A 21396-nucleotide genomic window follows, 5' to 3' on the forward strand; every position below is an offset into this window, starting at 1 on the left:
GGGGGCAGTTAATCCACTGGTCTGAAACGTGTTTGACGAACACAAGCAGGATTACGGGGTAGCGCTACTGTACCCAATAAAACGCCGGAGATTGTCCCCATCACCCGTCCACACTCCCTCCCCCATCTCCTGTCATGCTTCCTTCTCTCTCCCCCCCTCTCTTCCTTGCCCCCCTCACGGAACCCTGCGCGTCCTCCTGTTGACTAAATTTCCTCGATGACGTAAGAGTCCACGTACATCGTCCATGTAGGTGATGCTTCTGAATGAATGAGTGTCCCCTCCCATCTCCATTACTAGTACTACGGGATGTCTATAAGAGCAGATCGCCGGGACAGCCCGCTGAATTTCATGAGATACCGAGGTGCCAGAGCGAGAAGCGAGGTTGAAAACAAACCAAAATTCGAGCTACTTTTGCCGAAAATTACGCACCAGTGCTGACGAAGAGGTTAGGTAGGATGAGACTATCATATATGAACAAATTCACCGCCATCAAGTTATAATATGACCAGGTGGGGAATGGTAAAACTGTGCTTTCTTTATAGTTTTGATCAAGTCGTAAACTGAGGAAACCTCGGCTGGAGAGGAAGAGGACCAAAAGGTAAGTTTTCCTTTCCACTGTGCCATTTTTATCGTCCTCTAAATATTTAGATTCACAATAGCTGTCTTGATCCACGTGTGGCAAATAATTACAATCACGATGAGCTTGTTAAAATCGCAGTAAGCTCACTCTTTTTTTTTTCCCCCTGTCACCGATTTTTCCCCTGCGTGCCATTTCGTGAATGTACGGTAGATTACAGCGGCTGGAAGTTACTGCAGTGTGAGTCACTTTGGCGCACATGGGCAGTGACAACTGTGAAAAAAGGAGGGAATGTCTTGTAGGGTGTAGGCTGCGCTGACTGCATGTTAACCAGGCTGCAGACAGTAAGCGGATCACGACATGCATTTGATTGTTTTTTTCCTCAAGGGTTATCAGTCAGCTTCGGTGGGACGTGTCCTACCCGGCTGCTTCTTGGACTTTACGCAGCCTACTGTGGTGTGTGTAGTCAGGGTGGTATAGGACAACATGTTCCCATGTGTTGCTTGTGATGGTTAAGCTGAAGCAAAACCACAAAGCACCAAACCTTAGGTATAAATCCATCAGTGTAATCAGTAACAGTGTATGCACCCCCGGTGGAGAGACCTACTTTAAATTAAGTGGCCGATTATTCCTCTATTTGGCAGGCAGAGAGTCTCTCCCTACTTCGGCAGTTTTTCCCTTTTTTTCATGTTGAAATGACATCGTGACGCGTTCTTGAGATGAAGTCAATTTTGCGTCATTCCTGCGCACATGCAGACGACTCCCAATCACCCATCAGAGGGCTTTAAAGACACAGTGCGAGTCGCCTATATGCAACCTGCATTGCGATGTGTCTCTATACGAGGTGGAAAAGATGAGGGAGGTGAGGGGGTGGGAAGGCCTGGAGGGTTTGATGAAAACTCCCCAATGTAACTCCAGGAGGGGGGGCTATGACCAGAATTACAATGAGCATGGTTCAATAACCTCTCCCACTGTTTTGAGCTCTGATGTCCGGCTGCGCAGGGGTATCCACAGTGGTTTGGAGCAACTTGACAGAGCACTGGGAAGAACATGAGACAAGAAAATGATCCCCATTTCTTTTGGAGATCCTTTAAAGAGCTGCGTGACGCTGTCCATGGTGCTGAAAGTGGTCTGTGGATTAACTTGGATGGGGCTGAACTGAAACAAAAGCTGCAGATTGCTGTTGCACAAATCCTAACAACCAGCTGATTTAAAGTTCAGACAGTCAGTGAGTCACACAAGAAGTCTTCATACAGATAAATATGAAAGAAAATTAATTTTGGCACAATGCTTTCATAGATCCATGACTCTGTCATCCATTTGAGTTCCGTAACAGGAATATTTTAAACTTTCTGACCTCTACCGAGCATGCCTTACATTTACAGAGGCGCATTTGTACTGATATTTACGGCTCACGCAGCAGCAGTGTTTGGTCAGGTTGATCTTCAGGACCATGGACAGTGACAGTCCACATTGTCACACAACAACTTGCTCTACTTTTAATAACTTAGAGTAACAAATTAGGATTTTTCACATGTATTTCCACATGTAATTTATTAAGATATCTGTTATTTATGTGAATATACTAATGAGAGTAACAGGTAGTGACACAGACCAACATATTTCACAAAAACAAGTCCAAGTCAGTAACCTCTGGTAACAGTTTAGTAGCAACTTTTGCCCACTCACATTGCTCCTTCCCCTTTCTTCCTCACCTATCTGGATTACTTAACAAAGAAACAGTTTACATAAAAATACACAAATCACCACCGTCGGCCACCTCACACAGCCTCAAACAGCCAGCATATAAACATCAGACGAGAGCTTGTGAGTACTTAAATTTCCGGGCCGCTGACGTCAGCCCCAGAGTTACTCAGCTGAGCTTGCATAAGCCACCAATCCACCCTGTGCTCCCATCCGTCCATATCCTGTGGCTGACTCATATCTAATCGGCATGGAAATCAATACTACAAACACAACAAGTGGGCTATGTAACCGCTAGTCTGGCCACACGTAGCCTTAGGCCCTCTGGCAGGGGGAAGGCAATGGAGTGTGCTGCTGTGAGCACTGTGTCATAGCATATAATCTGATTTGGCTAATGGCCGTGTGGAGCGCCACAGAGATATGCCAGGTGATTGTAAAGAGCACTGAAGAGCTCATTTTGTTTTGCACTTCACACCTTGATTTGTTTATGCAATGCAATCACAGATGACATTTAATTGTTGAACAAAGGGCAGCGTCATGGTCTCTCTCTCTCTGCACACCCCACCTCTCCCTCTGCATGTTGCTCCCAGCTTGTATGTTTTCTTACTCTCTGCAGTCTGATTTAATCCCATGCTACTGCTCTGCTCTATCAGTCAGTACATCAATACCTTGGCTCTAGACTGCTTACTGCTAAAACTCCTCCAAAGTACAGTAACAGTCTACAGTCATGGCTACTGACGTCTGGCAAACCTCTGCTCTGTGTGATAAAACCCACCTTGGTGGCTGTAAGAGTTAAGATGAGTGGGAAGATGCTGCTGCACTGTATGAAGTTTCATTTCAGAGCCCAGCACTACTGAAGGCTGCATCACCAACATCATCAAACCACCGAGGACGTCAGTGGTTACCACAGCCAATCATATTTCTCCCGCTGTCTCCATGGTGACCGTGGCATTAGATTGTTACTGTAGCAACAGCACCACTGGTAACAGTCTACAGCCATGGTCGCTAGGGGGCAAACACACATCTGAACCAGAGTGGTGCAAAAGAGCAAGCTGGTGAAAAAGACACAAGAGGAGGGAAAGGGTGCAAAGAAATGTTAAATAAATGTAACAGTGCAGTTTTAATCACACACAGGAATTTAATTGGCTTGAAGGTGTTTTAAAAGAGTTGATGTGTAGCGTATCATACATGTAATCAATCTGATCCAAAAAATGTAAAGAAGACACACCACCTGAATCCTGGTGGCAAGAAGTACACGATGTACAAAATAAGTCAGCAGTGAGCCTGCCTGCATATATATATATATATATATATATATATATATATATATATATACATGTAAGTGGACTCTATGAACCTGAGCATAATTTAAGCACACAGAAATAGAAATCCTTACACATCAGAGATCTTACCAGAGGACAAAATATTTGAACATCTTTTTAAAAAAGCCTTCACGTATCTGCTGTACATTTAAGAAGGAATATTACAGTATAGCCATATCCTGGAGGAGGGAAGGCTCTTTGACATGCAGATGAAAGTCTTGGGGTTTTGAAGGTTTATCAGAACAGCAGTGTCAGGCAGCGGCTACCTGTCCAGTCTTGATGAAAAGTAATCCCCTCCTGCCAGGTAAAAAGCTCCGGGAACATCCTGAAACTGCTGTTAATGCTGATATTCACTCCTTGTCAACGGTTATAGCTGCATGTTGGGTTAGTCAGCTTTATTTCTTTAACAAAAGTTGCCTGTTTAAAGATTCCTGAGCTAATTTTCCCCGCATGTTTGAATTATAACATGTAATGTGTAATTTCCCATCAATAAATTGATGAATCATCAACACGTGAGATTTTGTATTTTTGTCATTAATAATGATTTGAAGTGCTTTTTGACAATGAAGTGACAGCTGAGGGGTCAGTCACACAGCAGTGACCTTGGGTTTGGCAGGGATTCAGTGTCTGGCCGACAGGGACGTGCTGGTTTAAGAATTAAATTAAATCATAGGACATTTCAGAACGTCATCCTGAGGTTGTAGTTTCCGTCCTCTGGGTGAGAGTCCTTCCCAAACATGACTGTCTGTCATCTCTGCATGCTGAACTCCTTTCCAGCAGCAAATAAACTCTTACTGTTCAGAGGCCAAGACTCGAATCAGGATTTGGCATCGCTGCTATTTATATTTTATACTCAACCTGACTTAAATATCCTGTCTTTGGCAACACAAGATCAGATGAGGTAAATGTTGATTGAAGATATAAAGACACAGTAGAATAGGTGCACATATGCAGCAAAGCCTATGTTTGTGTTGAAGGAACATATCTAAAAAAAAAAAGTTAATCAAACTTGAAAACTTGAAGCCGTCCATTTGGTGCAAACACAAGCGGGAGAAATGTCTCACAATGGAAGGTGCTCTACTTATTAAACATTAGTCTCAAGGTTCTTCATATTTTTAGCCCTCACATTAAATTACATTTTCTGTAAAGATAAGGAGCTCTGAGGCTGAAGAGTTAATTCCACATCTAAAGTAAATGGCTGTGCCACTTGAGCCCCAATATATCTTATATGTCCCTGAACATAACACAATGATTCACTGAGTTCATCTTTTTGTGCAGAAGGGTTTTTTTTAACAAAAGAAAAAAAAAAAAAAAAAAAAAAAAAAAAAAGGGCACAGTCCTGCCTCACTGTTTAAACCCGTTGCCCTCAGAGGAAACGTCCATCATAACGTTTATGTTGTGGCATTTACACAAACTGACCTTATCCAGTAACACCAGGGATTCCCCTTCACAGTATGTATTCAGTTGCTGGTGGGTGTCACAGTTAATCAGAATAAGAGAGGGAATCTTTACGTGCTGAAATAATAAAGTTTGTATTCTTTGCTCGATCAGAGAACAGAGAGAGAGAAGACATTCAGGACAGCTGGGACAGTTCAATGTTATGTGTCAAAAATAAATAAATAAACAAATAAAAAAACAATAAAAACAAGGAAATGAAGAAGGAAAGAAAAAAGTTAAATGTTAATGAGGTCTTTGTAAACACTGAGCTCATAATGATGTCATGATAAAATATCAATGAACTCATCAATATTCATTATTACCTTTGATTCACCAATAAGATCCTAATGATTTATGACAAATTAGTTTGTCAATAGTTATGACATTAAAATGACAAAGTACCTGATGCAGAACTGCTTATAAAATAATGGCTTTTGTCACGACACCAACTGTTTTACTAAAAAGTAGTAAAAAACAAATAATAAATGCTTAATTTAACCTTTAACAGATATAATATAAACATATACTCTAACATTATTAAACATTAAACAAGTGCTGTAAATGCTTTGCTGCATTATTAAAGTGTTAAAGAACAGACCTGTTGATAACCTTTTAAAATACACAGCTGAATAGTTACCAAGGTTACACTCTAAGGAACCTATCAGAAAAATAAATATCTTAAATGATAAGTATTAAAACAATAAATTAAACAGAGAGCTGTAGAAGTACACTGAGAGCCTAATTCTACATACTATGGTAAATAATCAGTAATGGACCAGAGACAATTAGTGCCTGATTATGCGGATCACTGCCTCGCTGGATTGTCGTCTGATTAATTCCAAATCATGCGGTAATGTCACAAAACCAATAACTAATCATTATTAGAGTGGGAGTCATTTTTACTGGGAAAGCATCATTAGCTCATGAATAGCACAAGGCAGACAGTTGAATGAATTAATCGTGCTCAGAGCACATTTGCATTAATATTCACATCAATATGTCATATTATTAGCTAACAAAGCCACACTAATGCTGAGCTGGTAAAGTGACATGCAGTGTTTTGTGAAGAGCTATGAGTCCATCACTCCCAACAACAAGTCAGGGGATGCTGGCAGCTCCCAGTTGGAAATACGACTGAATCAGTGCTATTAAATGCAACCATTTAAAAAGGGTCAGCATCTACATTCACATACATGGTACTTCAGAACTGATCCTCACATGGTTTTGGATAAAACAAAGGGAATAGTTCAACAGGTATATGATCTGCCTTAGTGTGGCTGCTTCTGCTCATTTGGAAGTCTGTCCTCTCATTAGAGTTAAAGGAATACTTCACCCACAAAATTGTATTTGTAAATACATTAGTCATGCTACGTCACCTTGAATTTGTGAACTTTTTTCTTGCATGCCTCCATGAAAAATGGTGAACATACTGATTTACTGATTGATTGGGGACCACATTTAACAAAGGCAAAACCCTTAATATTGGAGTCTGGCTCTGACTAACTTTGAAGAGAGAATAGATTCACTTTCAGTTCAGTTTTGACCTGTAGGGTTTTAGCGAAAATGCATGTGTTTGGGAAGTCCTGCACATATGACTGGATAAATGAGACCTGGATTATACTGCAGGAGTTAGGTGAAAGTTTGTAAATGTATGTTTTGATTAAGTTTTGCTGTTGTTTAACAGGGTCCCCAGTTAATCACTAAATCAACGTGTTCGCAGCTCTTCATGAAGGCATGCGAGACAATATTTTCTTCACAAATTCAAGGTAGCACAGCATGACTGACTGAGTTAGAAATGGTCATCTTGTGGGTGAGATATTCCTTTGATTAGGGATACAACAAAAATCCCACTGATAATGATTAGTTTGTGCAGAGGTTCGGTATAACAATACAGATTGCACCTTTAAGTTATCATGAGTAAAGTGATTATTTTCAAGGTATTAAAAAATTATCGAGAAACTTATCAGACTGACAAACTTTGAACGGCCTTCACGCTGCTATCAAAAGACACAAAGCCCTTCATTAAGGCAACAAATGAAAATCAGTAACCAGTTGGCCCCTTCCCACCACACTTAGTATGAAAGAATGAAATTAATTAATAAGAAACGGAAGCTCACAGCACGGCAGGGAAAAAAATGCTGACAATCCACGGCAGGACAGAGTGGGTTGAGGAGGAAGGTGACTTTGTCACAGCCCTGTGCTGGGGTGGCTCTTGGCCGGATGATCAGGGACAGGCTGACCTCCCACGCAGAATTAGTCATCTCTTTACACCACTTATTTTTTTTTCCTCCACTAAAGACTCTTATTCAACCTTCTAGCAACCTTCCTTCACATTGCTGTTTGGCCGCCCAGGCTTCTTCTCTCCCACACACACACACAGAGTCAGCAGCCTCTAGACATACTCATTTATTGTTCAGATTTCCACAGGGATGCAGATTAAGGGGTTGTTAAACACATAGCTGCTAATTTCCACAGTCATAGGATTAGACCTCACCAAAGTAAATCAAAGCAACACTTTAAATTGGCGAGTTTTAAAATGAATACAGGCTGTTTTGACGAAGTTCTCCGTTCTTTCTAATTCTCCTTTTAAGGGACCTGTTGCCTTTGTGTTTTGCTTTGAGGTCTCATTTGCTTTTCTCCTTGTACTGCAGACCCGATACTTTGTAGGAATATGTGAAAACAGGATACAATACAGAAACTCAGTGGTACCTGCAAAGTTAGCTTTCAAGAACACGCTACTTTTGCATTACACATGCTGTCAGATATGTGTAGTAGCTAAGACTGGCTTCCTGTTCATCATGCCTCTTAGGAAAATGTTCACTGAAATATCCAAATCATGCAGACACAGCTTCTGCACCGACAACATGCAGCTTTTCTTCCTAGGCCCTTCTTCTGAAACTGATATTGCACATGCACCATCACATCAGACGTCCGTTATTATCACCATAGCACGCTCAAAGAAATCTTTCAAACAGCATTCCTCTGCAGCCGAGCATTGATTTTTTTCCCGCGTCATAGTTTTCCCAAAACAGTTTCTCACCCACCTAGAGTGTCTTGAAAGATGTAAATACAGGCAAGTTAAACCAAAAGCAGCCATCTTTTGTTGTCATTTCTGCTCTACTGCAATCCAGGGGAACTGCTGAAAGGAAATACAGATGGAGAGAAGCTGAAATATTCACTCAGTTTTGGATCTTATATAGATGCCCTCTACTGCCACTCCTTCCCCAGCACAGCCCTGGTCCCATGTGGCTTTCTGAAGTCACACACTGCCTCAAAGCAACACTGATGGGAAAAAAAAGCAAAAACAAACTTGTGAAACAAATCTCCTCCTCTTCTGTTTATTTTTGTTGTAGTGCCATGAGTCATGAAATATATTTCAAACTTTCTGTCTCTTTTCCACCCATGCCTGATTTCCCTTTTGGACAGAAAAGTCCAGCAATAATAAGGAAGATACGAGAAGCAAATAGACTGTGATAACAGGTTGGGATAATGCATTTACTTAGAAAGAGGATAAATGTGAAGCTGCCTGACATACAGGAAAGAACAAACGGGGACAGAGACAGCGAGAGACTGTTGTGACTCAGCCTTTCCTTGGTCAGAGGAACTAAATACATCTCAGGTGCTGCCATGTTTACCCGCTCGCAGGTACCAGACAGAAAAACACTGACCCTGACAAACAGTTCATAGTTACTGGAAATGTGTTACCTCGATGAACTTCTCTGTGGTTGCTAAGGGTGCATTAGCTGATGGTGTTTGAGTCATATCACAGCTTTCTGCTGCAGGCGAGGCAAACAAGAGATGCTGGGGCACCAATGGCAACCAGCTGACCATGCAGTCAGGGTATATCGATATCACCGTGAGCAGCACGTGACCTGAGCACCTGTTGTGCAAAGTATAGGCTTAAATCTGCGGCTTCTGCAGTCATAATAAACATGTCACAGATTCTCTGTGGTGAGCTGTGCCCTCTGGATGACAAACTGGGTGCTCATGTTGCAGAGGAAGTTTGGGGGCAAACCCATTCAGAGCAGGCAAGGTGCAGAAGGGTGAAAGAGATGGGAAGGCAAGGAGGATGAAAGAGCGTGGAATCAAATTCATACCACACCTGGAAAGAACTGCACGCACCACCAGTTACAGAAGTACACTGGGTTCCTGCACCCCGCCACGCACACTCACTCTCATGCTGCCGTGCCCGCCACAGCCTTTCCACAGAGTAAAGTGTGTGTGACTTGAATGCCTTACAGCTCTGCCAATAAGCTATGCAAACAGTGCCACCTAGTGGTCACTCAGCGGTCTTCATAGCTGGTAATGAATCTGAGAGTGGAGAGCAGACTGACTGGGGTTTACATTACTCACACAGCCGTCTGTCTGAGACTGGCAGAGTTAAAGCAGATCTGTGGATCAGAGCCTCATTAAGTTTCCGGTCTAACTCCTCTATCAGTTTGCTTCCATGAGCCATATCAAGTAACCACAATATGCTTTGAAATAGTTCCATCCAACTGCTCAGGAATTCACTTTTATTAAGTTGAGGAGGCTCGGTGACACTCCACCATTTTGTTTTTGCTCTATTTTCCACAGGCAAGGTTAGCGAGACATGATTTTTTTAAGCTTGGTGCTCTAACAGGAGCAATTATGATTACATAAATGATTTATACAAATACTGCAGCATGTTAATAAGAAGGTGTGGGGAGGTTATGACACACTACATCAGCATGAAACTTGCGTGCAGAACAATCTCTCACTGCACACTCAGACATACTTAAAAAAAAAAAAATCTCGTCCTGGTGAAAAGTTTTAAGACACTAATGGTGAAGTATGGAGGTTATTTTTTCACGCTTTGCTGGTCAGTTATTTCTTTAATGTTTTGTATGCTGCATGTGGTGGAGATTATTGACATATCTGCATTATGCACCACATGAAGTGTAAACATTTGCTGATTATATATATTTTTCCAACATAGAGCTATGGACTTGTTGCCAGGGTAACAATCAGCAGGGATCAAAACAAACAATATGAATGAGAATGAGAGTGAGGATGGGAATTAGGCTGTAATGTATGGATCAGATAAATACACACCCAGATTGAATATATTCAATCTGGATATTCCATCTGGGCTTCATTAAAAAAAAATGATTATGAATAATCTACCAAAAATAATCACCACAAACACCTACATTTCCACACATTTCAGACATACTGATGAGTGAATGTCATTATTTTGATTGTAAAAACAGTGGTACTTAAAGTGGTATGCAAACATCAAAGTGTCCAAACCTCTACTATTGTTCTCTAATATTGTTAGTGATGTAATAAGGGCCCTATGACTTTAGTTATGATATTTAAATACCCATTAGTTCCATATTTTGTGTCTAAAATAGTTTAAAATCTAACCGTATCCCACAAAAGGTATGTCTCTTTGAAATATTCCTTTTTACTGATGCTTAAATTATCAAGTTATTAATATTTAAGGCAAAACAAATCTTTAGGCAGTGCGATTAAAAACACTGCTCCCTTTAGATGGGGAGAAAAGGAGTTATTAAACTTTTCCCCTCTTTCCCCCTGACAGAGTGTGCCAAAAAATGAATCAAACATCAGCTGTGAGACAGCTCTGCTGCCCAATAATTTATTCTTGACCGCATCACACACTGTACTGTGGCAGGTATTGAGCTCTATAAAATAACAGCCACTAGTGGGACACGTGAGACACATCACGAGAAAGGCATCTGGCAGGACGGGCTGCATCACACCGGCCTCTGTTGCCAAGGAGATACGATGGTGGAATGTAGGGGGGGTCTGACTAGAGAAGCCTAGCAGTTGTAGGCAAATCACAAAACTCACAGATGATCATACCCACCTGAGACACCGTGCTGCAATCTGGGGAAGATTCACAAGTTCTTGGGATCAGCTGGAGCCACGGCGCGCTGCTGTCAATCAGTCTCTGCTGTGGCAGCCAAACAGCAATAGAGGCTTTTTATTTATTTATTTATTTATTTATTTATTGACAGACTCCTCCATCAATAAATAATGAGGATGGAGAGCAGTCGTGACTAGCACTGCGCGCATCTAGGAATTCATACTGGTTTTTAAGGCTGAGGGCTTCAAAACAGACCCACTGCATTCAGCACTGCGTTTATCAGAAACACTCACACACAAGGAGCGAGGTTCCATTTCTGATTTATTGTTTCAGAGTTGGACTAGAAAAGCAAGACAGAGACACAAGGTTATGTCACATTTTTAGCATACACATTTCAGTAGAATACTCTTGTGAAAAGTCACATACAGTACTGTACATCAAAATAAAGTGCTCTATACAAAATGTCTTTGAATTGCAGCGTGAAGGGAAACTCATTTTAAGTGTCCAACAACATACAGTGGCCTATCAAAGGACAAGTGGATTGCGTTTGAATAAATCCACCCACATTAACACTTTAATTCCATACAGCGTGCTCAAGGTTATCTCACGCTTTCGCTCCAGCAGGCACAAAAGCAGTGTGTGCATTACAGAGAGGGGCAGAAAACGTGAATAAGAGCAATGGTTTGATCTGCTGTGCTGTAAAATGAGGGATTATTTATGGCTGGTAATCCATTTGAGGAGCGGCTGAGGGCTCCTCTGGCTTTAGCACTGCTCGCTGATAGACTGTCTGGACAAATACCCGCTCTCCACTTCTCATCTGACCTCCCTCCAGCCATTAGAGGCAGAAGCACCGGCAGGCAGGAGACGACTCAAAGACATAGTTGGACACCGTGTGCTACTCCCCTTGGCAGCCACAGGGGGCGCACTGGTTCTGCCCACACGGCTTGGTAGGAGGGGTTGGCTCCGAGCCTTGTTTCTGCAGGGCAGGCAGTGGGATAGCATTAACACTTGGAACCGTGACAACACCTACCTCAGACAGATTAGTGGTGATATGGGGCAATATGGCTTCTTCAGGGTGTCTTTTTAACCCTTTTTTCAATAAATTAGAAAATTTATGATTCACATCAAGGTCAAGGTCACAACCACGCCTTTAAGGGAGACATCCAGATGCATGTCCTGTTGTCGTTGTGCCACTGGGTGTCAGTGTGGTGACACACTGATAAAAGTTGTCAAACACATGCTGAACACACTGTGGTTTCACTCTTCACTGGCTCCACTCCCCCCTCCCCTTTCCCATCTATTTCCTCTGTCATTCATTCTTTTATCTCCCACCTCTGCTCACCTGAATCTGTCTGCGCGTGGGCCGCACAGGTTGGTTGTCAGGGTGGTTGGGCGCCCACGGCCCCAGGCTCTGATTGGAGTAGAAGTCCATGGGGTAGACTTCCTTCCAGGGAGCCCCCTGTAGAGCCACAGCTGCCTGAGAAGTAGTGAATCAGATAATCACAAATAATGTAAAAACAAAAACAGAACAAGAGGCTTGACAATCTAAAAGTGCAACGTAAGCCCACTCGATGATTGTACACAATGCTGTTTGCTTTTCCCGTGTGTTATCCACGACTGTATTTGCAGTTTTTGGGCAAAGCAACTGCAAGAAACCACAAAGTGATGAGAAGCTGCAACAGACAAGACAGGTGTCATAATATTAAGCTCGGATAACAGGAAGAGTTGTCATGTTATCCCTATGCAGCTGCACTGCATGACACAACATCTGTTGGAGGAGAGCAACAGCATAGGCATGACAGTGTAGTGACATAAGTGCAGACTGCTCCATATGGAAGACAAGCGCCTGTGAATATTGATTCTGAATGAAAGGAGCAGCCGAATGACTCAACAGATGAATAAACAAGCGTGCTGAATGACAGAACAAATCATTTGATTGTTCATTTATTAATTCATCCAACTCCTCATTCATCTTTCAGTCACGAGTTGGATGCAAAAGCCTGACTTCAGCTTCATACAGTTTGGGATAATTTCGATGATGTATGGAAATACGGTGAGAAAACAAGTCATTTGATGCATTAGGTGGTTGAGTTCAAAGGAAACATGAAAAATGCAGCTTGAAAGTGATGAAATCTCTCCTCCACTGGGACACAATTCATCACGGTTACACAGCTTGTGTGTAGCCGTTGTAGTTTGTGTTGTTAGGAGGGTGTGTACCAGCTCTGACAAGGTAGTGTTCTCATCCATACTGGCTTCATCTTTAAATAGAAACAGGAACACAAGACCAAAATGTTTTTATATACCTTCACATGAATAGGAAACAATAAAGGATAAAAGGAACAGCAGTAGAGGTAGAGATGTGATTTTTCTTGCTGTAAACAAGCACCAAAAACTCCGCTAATGAATCTCAAGGCAATTGAATCGAATGCAACTGGACTTAGCTTTGTCTTAGAAGATGTTTCACCTCATATCCAAGAGGCTTCATCAGGAACTAGTCTGACAAACTGGTGTAGAAAAACCCAGGTATTTAACCTCTGAGGAGGTCTTCACAAGGCCAATGATGTCACTGGTTCGTTAGGGCTCCAATGGTGGTCGTTGGGGTCGTTAGAGTCACATGAGGCCATTTGTGAACGACTATTGTTTTTAGAGGTTAAGCTGTTAAATCTCCTGGGCAAGGATGAAAGGACAGCATTATAGGTGGGGGATAGGTGGTGTCGCAGACCTCCTCCTCTACTGAGAGATGGTTTTTCCAGTTTCACATAGATGGCTTCTTTTACACCTCTTTCAAACCATCTGTCTTCCCTGTCCAAAATGTGCACATTGCTGTCATCAAAGGAGTCTTTCTCCTTGAGGTGTAAATAGACAGCTGAATCTTGCCCTGACGAGGTAGCCCTTCTATGTTGGGCCATGCGTTTGTTGAGTGGTTGTTTTGTTTCACCAATGTACAAGTCTGGGCATTCCTCACTGCATTGGACAGCGTACACCAGGTTGCTCTTCTGAGTGTGTGGTGTACGGTCTTTTGGGTGTACCAGTCTTCGTCTGAGTGTGTTACTGGGTTTGAAATACACAGGGATGCGGTGTTCCGTTGAAGATCCTCCTGAGTTTTTCAGATACCCCAGACACATAGGGGATGACAATCTTATTGTGTTTGTTCTTTTCTTCATCACCCACCCCATCATTGGCCTTGTGAAGACCTCCTCATAGGTTAAATACCTGGGTTTTTACACACCAGTTTGTCAGACTAGTTCCAGCCTAGTTAGACAAGCATGAACTGATGAAGCCTCTTGGATAAGAGGTGAAACGTCTTCTAAGAAAAAACTAAGTCGAGTTGCATTCGATTCAATTGCCTGGAGATAACTATGACCTGGATAAATGAGAATATCCACAGGCATAAGCTAATGAAGTAGGGCTGCACTTTCCATATTGATCATTAGCAGCATTAACGATCAGTTAATCGCTATTAAAACGATGTAAAAAGCAGCATATTGCATATTCTCTGACAACATTGCAAAGTCTATGGAGATGCAGAAGTCTAGAAATTTGAAACATACTGAATATAACTGAATAATTTTGCTTTGCCTGCTTCATTTTCCAATGTCACTGCTGCACTCTTCTTCCAGACCCCAAAATGGCTCCTTTGTCATAAATAGTTTCACTTCAAGGTTAATTTGCTAATGCTAGTCATTGAAGCATGCTTTAAAAAATAGCTAGACTGTAATAGACTACTCCCTGTTTATATTTCAGATTCAGATCTTCATTTGATCAATTAAATGTCATGTTTGATTAAATAATTGGAGGCTATTCTTTCTATTTTGCCATGTTTAACAAGTGTGACACAGGTACTATGCTGCACATTATATGGTTATATAAAAGGTCAAATGTATAGGGATGGGAATTGAGACCTGGCTCCAAATTGTCTGATTCACTGGAATTGTACGGCTTAGAGTTTAGCAATTCCTTTAATCGAAGCCGGTATGTCTTTCTAATAGTTGCAAAACAATGACGTCAAACTCATGCGCCTACGCTGCTGAAACCTTGCAACAAAAACAAGTCATGGCAGAGAGGAAGAAACGGTTCAAAGCGTGGCTTCATTCCACGAAGAAAGATGACGATATTGCTGCTTGTTATGTCTGTAAAATGATCATTTTAAGTCAGGGTGGAAACACCAGCAATACGTTCAAACATCTTCTTACGCAACATGATTACCACTGCTTCCTCAGTGAGCAGCATGTCCGTTACTGAGGGTAAATATCCTATTTCATAATAATGCTGAAAACCTGTGCAAGCCTACTTATTTTCCACCCAGATAATTGATCAGGAATCAATAAGGAATTGAACTGCTGGTATTAATAAAATCTTATCAGTTCCAGTCCTTACAAATGTAGCATATATCTGATTTCTCTAGATATATCCAGCTATTAAAAATACAAAATGTGGCTCAACTAAATATAATTGTGTTCCCTCCTAAACAAACAAACAAACAAACAAACTGAGTTATATACTGAGATAAATCTTTCTTTGCCTTATTTTTTCCCTTTCTTTTTCCTAGACATCCCTCTGCTAGTCTTCTTCATTTTCCTCTCTCCTCTGCCCTTATTCCTGCCGCCTCGCCTGTCTTTAGCTTTTACCCGCCGCTCGCCTCCTCTCCCCTCTCACACCACACAACTGCCTCTCTCTGTGGAAGCTAGCTTCTCTTGCTAATCCCTGCTCTGACAGGAGAGCCAAGTGTGTCTTATTGACTATAAATATAACATGAGACGCACTGAAAATAAATGCTGCTGCCCCCCCGCCACCCCCCACCACCCCCCACCCCTCTCCTTGCTCACTCCACCCTCCCATCTCGTTCCTCCTCGTCTTCATTGTAAATGCCACAGTGAAAAGCACAGTGCACTGAGACGAATAACACTCATAGGTAAGCGTTGGGAGGGTGAGGGGGTGAATTAAGACTTATCACGACCGTACACGAGCACACATATAGACACAAGTGGAGCTGCAAATTATTTAAATGCACAGACATTGTTCCCAAATAGCTTGCAGGGAGAGTGAAGTGAGCTCTAACAAAAAAGGGCTTAAGAAAACAGATTGCTGCTTTCCTCATTACAGCGGAGCAAATTTCAGACTTCACATGCACCATTATAGACCTCAGTCAAAAACAAAACAAAGTAATCATCACTTTTTCTTCTAAGGTGAATGCTATCATTATTCTTAATGGCCTCATTCTGAAATGTATGTGCAGCACGAGCGGTGCGCAAAGATGTGTAGTCGGAGGAAAAAAACAGCAACCATTTGAAATTGCGCCCCAATATTCAAGACAGCAATTCCCCTTGCAGCCATTTCACGAGGATTCAAATCAGTAGCATATCTTTGAGGAAAATCATTGAATGAATTAATAGCTGACAACTAACCAGCCAAGTCACATAATGGCACATAACTGCCAAACACATCACAAAGTGGCTACACCAGCTGCAGCGGCACACAAACAAACGCTTGCTTTGAAATGGATCTTTATGGGTTGCTGTCCGATCTATCTCTCTCCCTTTAGAAAAACAAGACAGCTGCAGGGGGGGGAGAGCAAGAAGAGGAGGGGGGGCATGTGGTCCTGTGGCCAGTAGGGGGGGCTAGTCTTCTGCTGATGCTGTTTTATGTGTGTGTGCTGGTGTGTTTTATAGCAGGGATAGAGGGAGAGAAAGAAGGAGAGGTGTGATTCCTTATCTCCAGCACAAGCAGGCCTTGATGAGCCCTATACAAATTCACAACCCCTTCAAACCCCGTGCTTAACATTGTAGAAGCTCCCTTATTTTCTGTGCTTTGATTAAGGCTTCAGCAGGACATCTGTCAAGGTGTCTATGTACTGACAGGAAGGTCTTTGTGCAATGCATGAGCCTCCTGTGATAAGTGAGTGACAGCTGTGATCTTGCTGAGAGACTATAAGGTGCGTGTTTACCTCATATGGAGACAGCAGGGGCTTAGAGAAGGCTGTGCCCCAATCAATAGAAAGACGTGGACAAGCGATCTGGATCCACCTGTAGAAGAGAGAAGGAAGAAAATTTGTGTTCAGATGTGCGTCCGTGAGTGAGCGCAAATTTGTGTGCAAAACAAGAAGCAGTCAGAGAGGGTGAGAGGACCAAGATCCTATTAGACAGGCAGGGCACATCTGCGACTGCACGCTGCATGTGGATTCGTGATGCAATGGGGTTGTGCAGGGAGCCTCCCTCCACCTGATCTCCAGCATCTGTTGGAGAGATCTGTCCTGATTTGCAAAAGCTCTAAAGACAGCCACACTACACAGTCTGAATGCATAGCCAGTCAGTGAAAGAGGGATGCTGAAAAGAGAGGGGGAAGGTGTGTGGTGGTGGTGGTGGTGGAGGGAGGAGGGGAGGGAGGTAGACTGGTTGCAGGAGGCATAAACAGAAAAACAGGGAAAGAAGTGAACAGAGGTGAAAAGAGAAGAAATGTCGTGAAAGAAAATAGGGAGAGGTTAGGTGAGTGTGAATAAAAAAGCCGCACCAGCCCGGTCTCCATGGAGGTAGCCTACATAGCTGGCAGACAGGGTGGTGGGGGGATTGTGTATGAGAGAGGTGGGGAGGGGGGTGAGAAAAAAAAAGGAGAGAAGGACACAGATATACAGCGATAGGGAAAAAGAGCAATGAAGACGTTGGGGGGGGGGGTTTGAAGAGGCACAAGCAAGAAGAGAGGAGAGAACAGAGGCAGAAGAGAGGAGGAAGATTGGCAGGGAGAAAAGTGTTTACTCTGGAAAATGCATGAGAGAGGGATGAGGAGGGCATGGATGTAAACAGCTGGAGGGAAAAATGAACAATGGGAGAATGGAGACGGAGAGAAGCGGCCGAAGCGATGGGGGTTAGCTTTCGCAGATCAATGCTATCCACAGCTCCATCTCCACTGAGGGAACGGACCCTCCCTCGTCCCTAATCCTGAGGATGGAGCTCCATCAGAAATATTGACAAATATGAATTAAGCTGCAGTGCATGTAAAAGCCCCAAAGACAACCTTAGATCCGGATGAATGTCAAAAGGAACACACCTGTTTGAAATTTAAGCAAAGGAGTAAAGACGAGCTTGAAATAAAAAAATAAAGTTTTGCAGTAATCGCTTGAATACTTTCATGTGTGCGTGACTGTGTCAAAATCCCCATCTGTCTATTGTTCATTTTCCAACTTTCACACAACTTCTCAACTGCAGAATTGATTGCACCGCTGACTCTCGCTCCACTCTGCTTTCTGTCACAGAAATATTCCACACCCCTCGGGCAAACGCATGGCATTTTCTCATTTTCAAATAACACTTAAAAAAATGTCTACCCCTTAAGTGTGAATGCGTATTCATCCTGCTAATTTGAAAGCCAGCTGAGTCAGACATTTTCGCACTAATCTGTTCAGACCTAAGTTTGCTGAGTTGAGATGGAGATGTGCAATCTGAAATATGACCTTTAAGTCCGTCAAGTGCTATTCATAACCAGAGCCCTTTACGTAGCTTAACAGTGCACATGTATCAAAACCGCCTTCGCCCAAACACACAGGAAGAAGGAACTAATTATAGGGAGAGTCAGTTTTCCTTTGTGTGTGCACATGTATGTGATGAGACGTGCATTCCTGCTGTATGTGTCTGTGTATAACATGTTGACGTGTAGAATGAACTGAAAAAGAACAAAGTGGCAACCTCCAGGGCTGAAAAATAAAGCCAATGCGGTCTCTCTAACGGCCACTTGAGGCTGGATCCATGACAAAGTCAACCCCATAGACCCCCATGTTAAAATGCCCAACTTTACAGCAGAAATAAACATATTTGCAGCATGATACAAAAAAAAATGACTCTGAAGCCAATTTCCTCATTTATGACAACTGTACAGGGGTGAGTTTTTATATAACTCACCCATTTAAATGTGATAAAGGCCTAAAGTTATGCATAATTTGAGTGACAGGGGGTTGGTGTTCATTGGCAAGTTGCTACCATGGCGACACTAAAGGTTAGGTAATATAACCATGGTGTAACCTTGGATTCACAGAGTGTATGCGTAGCTATAGTTGCTGCTATTTCAGCGTATTTTCAGTTCATGGTAACGTTTTGGTCGCCAAAAAAAGTCTTGTTTAGTGTTTGGTTGAACTAAAAGACCCTCTAACGAGTCAGATGTTGACTTTTTCTTGTAAATACATTTTAATGTTTTCTTCATTAGCGAAAATTAGCATTATTATAATCACAGTTAACCACAGCTGTAAGAGCACTGTGCTAACTAAGCTAGCAACTAGCATTAGAGTTATCTCTTCCCTCTTGGCAAACTCCTGTGCTGTGTCTCACATTACATACTTTCGTTAGTACACTTCAATGTAGTATACTATGTGCACTATATACTTATTAGCGTAGTGCGTGAATTTCGTGTTTCAAACCAAACATGCCCGTTGTGCACTCACCGGAAATGACGACCGCTAGTTCGCAAACTAGCATTAGCATTCGCGTTATCGTTCGCGGTACCAAATCATTACAGACTGCTAAATTAACCCAATAAACATACTGCTAGCTTATACCCGACAACAGTATAGTGGTGCTTAGTGCAAAAACACATGTATTTGTACAATGCAGCAAAGTTCACGGTTGCACAGTTCTCGGCCGCCATTTCCAGTTTGAAAAGTGGTCCATTCCCCTTCTGCTATGTAGCCAAGATGGCGATCATTAGCCTGTTTAGATGCGCATCTAGAAGTACTGCATTGGAAAATTATGATGGAAACGCCAAAATTCAAATTAAAATCCCCTGATTCGCACAAACTAAAATATGTTCGCTTTAGCCGTGTTTTGGTTGATTCGAAAAAATGCTGATTCGCAAAACGGGGGATGGAAAACAGTTATGTTCGAATTAAGTCCGATGTAGCGCACCTCTCTCCATGGTGATATCCACACTCCGGGTCGGGAAGGCAGTAATGCATTTACAAGCTGGTTGCCAATCCCCAGAAAACATAGAAGAAGAAGAATGTGAAACTTGTTTTGTTTCCAGTTCTGTGGAAAACTAGTACGAGTTCGTAGTTTTCACCAAAATCCGTACATTTAATGGAAACACACAGGATTCGTATTTCTTTTAAAGCGCATTTCCAAATGATTCGAATCACTTTTGGATGGAAACATAGCTGGTGAGGGCAAGTGTCCATAGTTCCACACTCAACTTTTTGATCGTTTTGAGTGCACCATCCGGGTACTCATAGTGCACTGCATTTTTCCATACTTCTCAGTATGAACACATGCACTCAAAATATTAAGTGTAAGTACAGAAGTGAGCGATTTGAGACACAGCACGGGATTCAGAACTGGAGTCCACAAACCAATGGGTGACGTCATGGTGGCTATGTCCATTATTTTATCCAGTCTATGAAAAGAACACTGGGAGTGGTTAAAAGAAGTAGGGTGATTAATAAATCAAACTGTGAGTTCTCCACTGAATCCTCAGGGCTGGCATTGAGATAAGGGTCTGAGTGGAAAGTAAGACAGAAGGCATGAAAGGAAAGGGAGACAGCATCCCTCCAAAGAAGCAAATAGCTGACTGGCACATGGAACCTGAGGGGACCTTTCTAATATTAGCACAAAGACTGTCTGAATAGTGCAGTTCAGTAAAATGCATGGTACCATGCCAGGTATTGCCCCCCAGAATGTACCCAAAATTGTATTTCCAGCACTTATCTGGCCTTCCATCTAGCCAGCACAGTAGAGATCCCACATCATGGGGTGCAGCAGAACAAAGCCAGAGCTGGAGGAAAGAAAAGAGAAAGAGGTGCAGATACAAACGAAAAATGTGGGCTTTTGTCTCTGGCAGTGGAGCCTTGTTTCACTACTTATTCCCAAACAAAGATTAAGTGAAATAAAGAATGTATGAATAAGACTTTGATAGAAACCATGTCTCTTCAGTTCCTTTCTTCAGGATCTGTTTACTTAAAGGAACAGTGTCTAAGATTTGGAGAGATTTGGTGGCATCTAGTGGTGAAGACTGCAGATTGCAACCAGTTGAAATTTCTCCCGGTTAGAATTCCTTCAGTGTTAATTGTTCAGGAGGCTTTTAATGGCAGCCAAATTATCCAGAGGTTATTTCCTTTCCAAAAAACAGACTTGGTGATATCAACCACTAAAAACCCTGAATAAAGCAGGTTCACTTTATAAATAATTGTTTCTCCTATGCTGTTTGGAATGTCGGAGACAGGCCGCTAACTTGGCACCTGCCAATCTTTACTCACATTTTTCTTTGATAACTTAAGATCAAGGCATTCTGGAGGTTTTTACCAGGACTAAATTATCCTCTCCAAAATAACAAACCCAGTGATTTAAACTGTTAAAAACACTGGGAAAAAGCAGTTTCACGTTAAAAAAAATCAATGTTTTTCTGACACTGGGGCTGCTAACTATGGTGGTTGACATGAAAACATGAATGGCTCTATCTAGAGCCAGTGTTTGTTTTGTCCATTCTGGGCTCCTGTAGAAACATAGCAGTGCAACATAGGAATCTCCGTTGAC

General features: G+C 42.2%; 1 protein-coding gene across 1 annotated transcript in view; it reads right to left on the minus strand.

The window, feature by feature from the left end:
* Positions 1–11195: 11195 nt before the first annotated feature.
* The window catches only part of dph1 (diphthamide biosynthesis 1), a 90817-nt gene continuing 80616 nt past the window's right edge, over positions 11196–21396 (minus strand). Inside the window, exons 10-12 of the mRNA XM_049577083.1 lie at positions 16836–16914; positions 12234–12368; positions 11196–11867 (exon numbers count right to left, since the gene is read on the minus strand). Coding sequence (XP_049433040.1) covers positions 11787–11867; positions 12234–12368; positions 16836–16914 — 295 coding nt within the window. The 3' untranslated portion in view covers positions 11196–11786. The remainder of the gene's footprint in view (positions 11868–12233; positions 12369–16835; positions 16915–21396) is intronic.

Source organism: Epinephelus fuscoguttatus, linkage group LG5 (assembly GCF_011397635.1).
Source record: "Epinephelus fuscoguttatus linkage group LG5, E.fuscoguttatus.final_Chr_v1".
In the NCBI taxonomy this organism is placed as follows: Eukaryota; Metazoa; Chordata; class Actinopteri; order Perciformes; family Serranidae; genus Epinephelus; species Epinephelus fuscoguttatus.